This window comes from Myotis brandtii, unplaced genomic scaffold (genome assembly GCF_000412655.1).
Source record: "Myotis brandtii unplaced genomic scaffold, ASM41265v1 scaffold143, whole genome shotgun sequence".
Taxonomy (NCBI): Eukaryota; Metazoa; Chordata; class Mammalia; order Chiroptera; family Vespertilionidae; genus Myotis; species Myotis brandtii.
The window spans coordinates 3182148-3191169 of record NW_005355115.1 but is presented as its reverse complement, the minus strand read 5'-3'; the positions used below and the strand labels follow the sequence as shown (position 1 = coordinate 3191169).

Below are 9022 nucleotides of genomic sequence, written 5' to 3'. Positions count from 1 at the left end.
CAGCCAGGCCAGCATGGGGGACGACGAGGACGACGAGGAGGAGGCCGGGCCGCCGCCGCCCTACCACGACGCCCTCTACTTTCCGGTTCTCATCGTGCACCGGCAGGAGGGGTGCCTGGGCCACAGCCACCGGCCGCTGCACCGCCACGGCTCCTGCGTGGAGACCTCACTGTGACCAATGGCTCTCGACAAGCCCGCTGCCCTCCCTGCTGCCCCTTGCCGGACTGTGTCCCTGCCTGTAGCAGGGGGTCCCGATGATGACTGAGGCTGTGCTGAGCACGGAGGGGGTGGACGGAGGCAAGGGTGAGCGGGAAGACCCCATGGGGCTGAGACCCCCGCCTTCCCTGTACATAACGAGAAAGATGGGTGGGAGGGGTCGGCAGTTCCCGGAGAATTCCACTGGGGCGGAGTCGGCTCCTTCCAGCCCCGCCCCCGAGTTCCTAAGGGGACCCCTTCCTCCCTACACGCACACTCCAGGTTCCCGCCCAGCCTTCTACAATCTTCTGACTGTTCGGTGGCGACTGTGTTGTGGGACCCGCACTGGGCCTCGTCTTAAGTGAGAGGCGTTTGCTGTGCGGCTGGGGAGGTTCAGAGGCGGCGGGGAGGGGAAATTGGGGCTCTCCCTCTTTCACTGCCTGGCTCCCCAGCCCCACTCTCTACCGAGGGGCCGTGGTCTGGTGAACAGCCCGGCTGGCTTCCAACCAGCTAATGAATTCAGTGGGTCTGAGGCCGGGCCCGGTGTCAGCCCCCATCTCAAAACCTTGGACATGTTGCTACCCTCCTCCTGGCGTGTGCCCCAGAGACCGGGGTTTCCTTTCTGCCACACCCACCTCTGTTGTTTATCTCACTGGGCCCCTGGAGTTTGGGTCCCAGGGAGACCACACCCCACACAGATGTCCCTCCCGTCCCTCCCCTCTTGCTCCTTGGCGCTGAGAGCTGCTGCCAGGGCGCCAGGGGCAGGACAGTGTCCCTCGGTCCTTTCCGAGGCCTCTGGGCAGCAGCCGCCTCCCCTGGCTTCTGGGAGGGCACTCCCTGCAGAGTGGGTGAGATCCCAGCCACGCAGCATTCCGTAAAGTTGGCCAAGGTGCATGACTGAGCAGGGAGATTGGGAGAGGGACCTGAGTGACCGGGCGCTCTGGAAGCAGATGGGAGTCAGAGGAGAGGGCAGTGGAGGGCAGAGTGAAAGGGGGTGGCCCACACATTGCCCCTGCAGGGCTGAGGACATTGTCACAAGTCCCCGTTGGAGAAACACTCAATTCCCGTGGCAGGTCAGACAGAGCCAGGAATTCTCTAAATCTTGCCTGACCCCTTCCCCCTCCCCTATCCCAGTGAGCTGAAGCAGCCCTGCTGTGTCCCAGGTTCTTCAAAGGGGCGTCCTGCCATCACCACCACAGGGCCCTGGCCCCACATCTGGTTCCCCCAGAGCTCTGATGTCGCCTTCACTCCCCACACTCTCACCCTTACGTGCTTCAGTGTGCATGTCAGTGTACAATCCTCCCACCCCCACCCTCCCTCCCAACTCTCCCAGCTAAAGTTTTCACAGCCGACTTAGAGCCTAGGGGTGGAGCTCATATTTCAAGCTGGAGAGGAAAACCCTTGGGCCGCCTGACATTGCTCAGCCCCGATGCTTCTCAATTCTCCGGAGCCATCCATCAGAGCTCCTTCCTCCCCTCCGGCAGCCTCTCCCATCTCCCTCCAGCCAGGCTGGGCCTGCAGCCTCCAAGGCATGGCCTGCACCTATGCAACATCTCTGGCTCCCCTGCCCTCCTTTTCTGGGGGGAGCTCGGGAGGCACAGATTGTGGGGCCACCACACTCTGTGGCCCACTGCGGTTGGGCTTTATTTTCCCGTGGAGATGGCTGAATGGGAAGGGAGAGGAGGCCGAAGGGGAGGCTTGGGCAGGAGGGAACAGCTGCCATTATAATTCCCTGGGCAGCAGTGCCTGCCTGCCAGCACTGAACCCGCCTGGACCCTGAGTCTGTGCTCCTCGGGGGCCTGGCGGTCGGAGCACCCCTTTCTCCTCTGAGCAGACATCTGTGAGGTACAGATGGTGAGCTGTGGCCTCAGGCCCCAGTCCTCGGCCAGCTGGCATGTCTTGCCCTCGTGTGGTGGCAGCCTGGCCCCCTCCTGGCTCCAAGGAGGGAGGAACTCAGCTCCTCCTCCCTCTGGCTCGTTTCTGAGACAGAGTCAAAGCTGGGAGGAGGGAAAGGGAGGCCCTATTACTACTTTTGCCTGGACTGACCATTTCTGCCCAGGTCTCACACAGACAGCCTCACCTCCCACACACGCACAGACTTAGACACCAAGTCTTTGGTCTATTTCCTTGGTAGCTTTATTGATTGCCAGGGAAAAGGAAAACCAGAAAATTAATTACTCTCTAAAATTAAACTTTACACTGAATGTTCTTGTTTCTCTAATTAGAACCTCTGCTAGCAGCTGTGGCTATGTACACACACACACACACACACACACACACACACTCACCCTCACACCTACGCATTTGCACTCTGGAACTGTTAGAGGGTGTCAGGCACAGACAGACTCTAGGTTGCCCGGACAGGCACACATGTGCAGTCACTCCCAAGCCCCCTTTGGTGCTCTGCTCAGCGCCTGCTTGTTGGAAGGAGTCCCCAGAGAGCAGGCACCCTGAGGCTGTGGTGGCAGCCCATGGCCCACCCTTTGAAAACAGATCTGGAGGTTCTGGAGTCCCTCAGCCTGAGGAGGATGGGAGATGGGGCTCAGCCTGGAGCCATGAGTCAGGTCCTCTCGTGGCCGCCTGGGTGGATGTGGTTTCTGTGGGTGTGGCTCCCGGGGGGGGCAGCCACAGAGGGATGGGGTCTCCTGGAGGGCACCTGGAAGGCTTCATGTGTCCTGGGCACAAGGGCTTGTGGGGTGGGCGTGGCCTGGCTGGGAAGACAGGTCTCTGTCAATTGGGTGCATCACACTGTGGCCTTTCTGTCATGGATTTCCAAGCGCAAAGATTGTACAAATCAAACCGGTGGAAAATAAAGTTTCGGATGACTCACTGACTTCCCCTCCCAGCGTGGCACTTCCCCCACCGTCTCCCTCTCCCAGGAGAAGCTCTCTGGGGAGGCCCAGTTGAGTCCCTCCTGTCGCCTCTGTTTCCCCTTCCCAGGTTGTGGGGAAAGTTAGGGGATGTCGTGGCCTGTGAAACTGGGTTACTTAAGCAGAGTCAGGCAGTAGGGAGGTGGGATCTGCAGGGGCGAGGGTGGAAGAGCCAGGCCAAAGTTCTGTTGTAGCAGGATTTGGGGGAGGGAGGGAGGGAGGGAGGGAGGGAGAGAGAGAGAGAGAGAGAGAGAGAACGTTAAAAGATCAAAGATCTGTTCAGTAAAGAGGAAGATGTGGGGATGAGGGTCAGGGTCATGGGTGGCCCCTTGGGGAGTCTGGGCAGGCACAGTCCCTCAGAGTTCTCTCTGCCTCCCCTTATACCTGGAAAAAGTCATTTATTTCAGGGGTTCTAGTAATACCTTCTCCCTGGGTTGTGGTCTGGGTCCTATTTAATACTCCTTCTCCCCCTACCCTAGGTCTGTCCCCCTCCTCACATCTTCATGCACTCAACCCTTTAAAAAATATATATATATTTCAGAGAGGACGGGAGAGGGAGAGAGAGATAGAAACATCAATGATGAGAGAGAATCATTGATCAGCTGCCTCCTGCACACCCCACACTGGGGATCGAACCCACAACCTGGGCATGGGGCCTGACCAAGAATTGATGCTCAACCACTGAGCCATGCCAGCTGGGCACTGTTCAGATTCTTGATGAAAATTTATTATTCAATATAGAATGGGGAACTTACATCCTGGCAATCATAATCCTAATAGGACACATTATGTATACATGCACTCAACCTTTGATCACACCCCAAGGATCTTCGTGGTCTCCCCCACTCCCTGTGTTCCAGTGTGACACTCTGCAGCAGGCACAAGGGGGCATGACCTGGGGGGTGGGGGTAGGGCAGTGACCCAGGTGTGATTACTGCCCCAGCCCTGTCCCCTCTCCTATCCCACAGGGTTCTCAGGGCCCTTGGCAGTGAGTGGTGCCGAGAAGTGGCTGGGATTCAAGGCCCGCTGGCGGGCTTCTTCGCGGTTGGCACAGAGGGCCTGGCCAATGAGGTATTCGCTCTCCTGGGCTACATCGGACAGGCGCAGGTCAAACTCCAGGAGCGTCTTGTTGTCTGACATGCCTTCCAGGAGCTGCTTCCCGCCATCCTGGGAGAGGAGCACAGGGAGAGGGTCGTGTCTTTACATCACTACCCAGGACCACACACACTCATATACATATTTATAGAGAGATGTGACTGGAACAGGAGTTCCACAGAACAGTGCTTAGCCTGTTTGTGCAGCACGCTGACATTTTCTCCATTCTGTCCTCTGTGAGCTGCAGCAGCCGTCCTGGGGCCACAGGAGGAGCCCAGAGAGGCCACGGCAGGTGGCTGGGACGGCAGAGCAGGGGCTGGCACTGAGCCAAGGAATTTCCAACCCCAGGATCCCCAACCCTGGGGCTTCCGATAATGGGACATAATGAATAGTCCTCTTGTTGAAGTCAATTGCTGCCTAAGGTCTCTGTTACTTGCAGCCAAGAGCACCCCCTCTGGAGACAGTGAGTGTGAGCAAGACTATTCTTTGGGGGGGGGGGGGGTTGGTAGAAGATGCAGGGCCCTAAGTGGAGTACACAGCGGGCCCTCTTCACTACCCCTCACAGCTTCAGCCTCTTCCGGGGTGGGTGGGCTAGGCCCAATGTGAAAGAATTTCATATTGGGAGGCAGAATGCTGCTCTTCTATGGTTGTGACCCAATAGCGTGTTTGTTGCAAAGTCGATGTAATACAGAAGCATTTATAAAAAAAAAAAAATGAGGTAGACGATAAAGGAAAACATCAGCAGATATACTAAGCAGTAACAGTACATTTCAATTATATTATGTTCCTGTATATGTTCACCAGCTGTTCATATAAACTGCATTTCTTACTCTGAGACTTGATTAAGGAAATTTGAGAGACATTTGTCTATTGGAAAGAACCCCAGCTTTTGATCAGTCCTGGGTTTAATCACAGCTTTGCCACCTCCTACTGATTGGACGCTCTCAGGCAACTCACTAACGTCTCTGAGACTCAATTTTCCATCTGTAAAGTGAGGTTAAGAATACGCGTTTTACCAGATAACAGTGAGGGTGAGAGGAAAACAATGGATAGTGGATACCAAGCATAGTCTATAACCCTGAGTAACAGATAGCCATTACTAAAGACCTAGCCAGTGCCTGCAATGGTTAATTGCTTTACAGTATAATTTAATCCTCTCAGTACACTTTGAGGTAGATACTGTTATTATCTCCATTTTACAGATGAGAAAATGAAGGCCCAAAGTGCTAAATGGCAGGGCTGGGATTTGAACTAGGTACGGCTGTGATTTTAACAATCACCTGGTAAGTACCCCATGACAGTTGGGTTCTACCCCCACCCCCAAGGCCCAGGGCCTCCCCTTGGCCCTCCCTTCCCCAGGAGCTGTGGCTCACCGGTCCTATGTGGTTGCAGGACAGGTTGATTTTGGTGAGTGTGGTGTTGACGGAGAGCACCTGGGAGAGGAGTGTGGCTGTAGGCTCCGACAGCTCGTTACCACCAAGGTGCAGCGTGGTGAGGCACTTATTGGTCTGCAAGGCGTGGGCAAGTGCCTGGCCGCCCTCATCCTCAATGCAGTTAAGGCGCAGGTTGAGGGAGAGGAGGTTGGTGTTGTGTGCCAGGGCGTGAGCCAGCGACTGGGCACCAGGCGCACGCACCTGGTTGTTGGCCAGGTTGAGCACACGCAGGCGGCTGTGGCTCAGCAGCTTGGCGGCCGCACGTGCGCCACGGTCCCCGATGCAGTTGTGTGACAGGTCCAGCTTCTCAAGAGCTGGGTGGTCCAGGAGGCTGCGAATTAGGATGCGTGCCTTGTTGTCATCCACCTTGCTTCGGGTCAGCCTAAAGACCTGTGGGCAGAAAAAAAAAAATCTGTGGGCAGGTAAAGTGTCCATAGCACCTGGTAGCCAGGGATCATCTGCCTGCCTGCCTGCCTGCCTTCTGCAGGTAGAAGAGGGAGCCACAGGGAGGCCTGAGGTTCTGCTCACCTTGTGTTGGCTACCTTGCTGGCCTGCCTAACATGGCAGAGTGTGCAGAATTGCTGGCAGCTGGTAGGGGGAAAGGCTACCATTTCTTGAGAAATGACTATGCACTGGGCATGCTGCTAGAACATGTCATAACCATTATCTCTCACCCTCAGCATCCCAGAGAGGTAGAATGAGTCCTCTCCACTTTATAGACAGGAAATAGAGGCAGAGGGTGGACATATCATTTGCCCAGTCACACAGTGATTGAGCTGTGGAGGCAGGTTTTGAATCCAGGCCTGTTTGCCCCAGCAGCCCCTTGCTGGACCCTCCTCAGCTGGCCAAGATCCACCGTGGCAAGGAGAGGAACTCAGGGTAAGAACCAGGAGAAAGTGGGAAGGGTGAGAACCAGGAAATGGGTGGGATGAAGTAAAAAGATAAAAGAAAGGGCAAAGGATTAGCATTATGAACATGGGAGATGGGAGCCCCCATCCCTTTCCTTCTCACTGACTTGTTCCGCTCCTCCCTCTTACTTGGGACCTCGGAGTGGCTGGCCTGTTCACTCCCTCCCTAGCCATTAGTCCTCTCCTTTCTCACACCCCTCTTAGCCAGCGGAGCATCTTTTGTTTCTCACCTTTTCATGGCATCTACCTTGCAAAGCTCCAAGCTGGGTCCAGCCCACTCTCTTATTTTCTGCGTGTCTGTGCCCAGGCAACTGACATGATGGAAAATGTCTCATGACAGCCCTAACCGGTTTGGCTCAGTGGATAGAGCGTTGGCTTGCGGACCGAAGGGTCCCAGGTTCAATTCTAAGGAAGGAAGGAAGGAAGGAAGGAAGGAAGGAAGGAAGGAAGGAAGGAAGGAAGGAAGGAAGGAAGGAAGGAAGGAAGGAAGGAAGGAAGGAAGGAAGGAAGGAAGGAAGGAAGGAAGGAAGGAAGGAAGGAAGGAAGGAAGGAAGGAAGGAAGGAAGGAAGGAAGGAAGGAAGGAAGGAAGGAAGAAAAAAAGAAAGAAAGAAAAGAAAATGTCCTGTGATAGAACTGATTGGTTTCGCTGGAACCACCAATAGCCCTCAATGCTGTGTGCTCACTCAACTCTGTTTCTCTGGCCAACATGTTCTCTCATAATCTACAACACTTTCAACCTTCTCAAGCCTCCTCAAACTTCAGGGGTCACCATAAAGCCTCCTCTCAGCAGGTAAATGTCCTCCTGCCTCCCCAGCCATTGAATGGGAACCCCTCATCTTCCTATACCGAACACAACATCCCACCACACCAGCTCTTCCCTCTGCCCAGGGCCGACCGCCCCACCTCAGTCCTGGATCCCACCTTCCTGCCTTCTCAGGAACCTTCCACGGTCAATGAACCTGTACCCTCTGTCCTGGACTCAACCCATTTCTTGCAATTAGATGGAAATTTTCATTGGTTTTAAACACATGCAAGTTTCTTCTTAAGAAAACCCACCCCACCCCCCATCAGCTATTTCTACTCTACCTTCTTCCCCTTTCACAGCCAAGTTCTTGAAAAAGTTGATCACTGACATCCAGTTTCCTCACTTCCCACTCTCTCCGTAAACCACTCCAGCACGCCGATCTGGCCTCTGCTCCTGGCACTCCACTGACAGAGCTACCCCCTCCCCCCAAGTAACCTCCACATTTGCTAAGTCCTGGCCTCAGCTCCACTCCACCCCATTGCTGGTCACCCGCTCTTCTTACTTTTTTAAAAAATATATTTTTATTGATTTCAAAGAGGAAGTGAGAGGGAGAGAGAGAGAGAAACATCAATGATGAGAGAGAATCAATCATTGATTGGCTGCCTCCTGCACGCCCCCCACTGGGGATTGAGCCCACAACAGGAGCATGTGCCCTTGACAGGAATTGAACCTGATCCTCATTTACTTCCTTCACTAGAGAAAGATTTCTGGAAGATATGATTTGGGACCAACCAATCAAATGCTGAGGTTGGCTCTGATGGGTTATACATGACTATGGGGGTTCACTATTGGGAGCCACCATCCTCACCTGGATAAAAAAAGGACATGTTTGAATCTCAGTAAACTGAAATGTGCAAAAAATATTCCTCCTCCCCCTCTTCCTCCTCCTCCTCCTCCTCCTCCTCCTTCTTTTTGTTACTCCTCACCGGAGGAGATTTTCCCATTGATTAATAGAGATAGTGGAAAGGAGGGAGAGAGACAGAAACATGATGTGAAAGAGACACATGGATTGGTTGCTCCTGCATGCGCCCTGACCAGGGCCGGGGATCAAGCCGCAACCGGTATGTGCCCTTGACTGGATTCAAACCCGGGACCCGTCAGTCCGCAGGCCGATGCTCTATCCACTGAGCCAAACCAGCCAGGGCTCACCCTCTCTTCTTGAGACACACTCCTCCCTGGGCTCACACAACCCCGTGTCCCCTTTTCTTCCTTCTCTGATTTCCTGGCAGGCTCTCCCTCTTCCAACCAGAATATTTGGGACATATTTATACTAAAAAATCATTCAATATGTATCTGGAATTCAAATTTAACTGGACGCCCTTTTTTTTTGTAGTGTTTTTCTTCTAAATCTGGCAAATATCCTAGTTGCAGTTTTACATTCACATGATTGCTGATTAGTGTCTTTCATTGCACTAGACGTTAACTCTAGAGGGCACAAGTGGTATGATTCTGCTCAATGCGGAATCTTCAGCACCTAGGACAGGGCCCGGAGCGCAGATGTTTGTCGAAGGAATAAATAGCTGGTGAGCTGGGAGGGCAGTGCCTCCCTCATCTCTGCATCCCCAGAACCCGACTGGGTGCAGGGTGCATTAAAGGACACTCGAGCCCTAACCGGTTTGGCTCAGTGGATGGAGCGTCGGCCTGCGGATTGAAGGGTCCCAGGTTCGATTCCAGTCAAGGGCATATACCTTGGTTGTGGGCACATCCCCAGTAGG

General features: G+C 54.2%; 2 protein-coding genes across 5 annotated transcripts in view; one reads left to right on the top strand and one right to left on the bottom strand.

The window, feature by feature from the left end:
- TMEM151B (transmembrane protein 151B) overlaps positions 1-3028 on the top strand; it is a 10444-nt gene extending 7416 nt beyond the window's left edge. Inside the window, exon 4 of the mRNA XM_005861019.2 lies at positions 4-3028. Coding sequence (XP_005861081.1) covers positions 4-175 — 172 coding nt within the window. The 3' untranslated portion in view covers positions 176-3028. The remainder of the gene's footprint in view (positions 1-3) is intronic.
- A 704-nt stretch (positions 3029-3732) lies between these two features.
- Positions 3733-9022, bottom strand: part of TCTE1 (t-complex-associated-testis-expressed 1) — a 16797-nt gene continuing 11507 nt past the window's right edge. For all 4 annotated transcript variants that reach the window (XM_005860952.2, XM_005860953.2, XM_014535369.1 and 1 more), the window contains 2 exons: positions 5534-5983; positions 3733-4232 (listed from right to left, as the gene is read on the bottom strand). In XM_005860952.2, the coding sequence (XP_005861014.1) occupies positions 4023-4232; positions 5534-5983 (660 nt within the window). In that variant the 3' untranslated portion in view covers positions 3733-4022. The remainder of the gene's footprint in view (positions 4233-5533; positions 5984-9022) is intronic.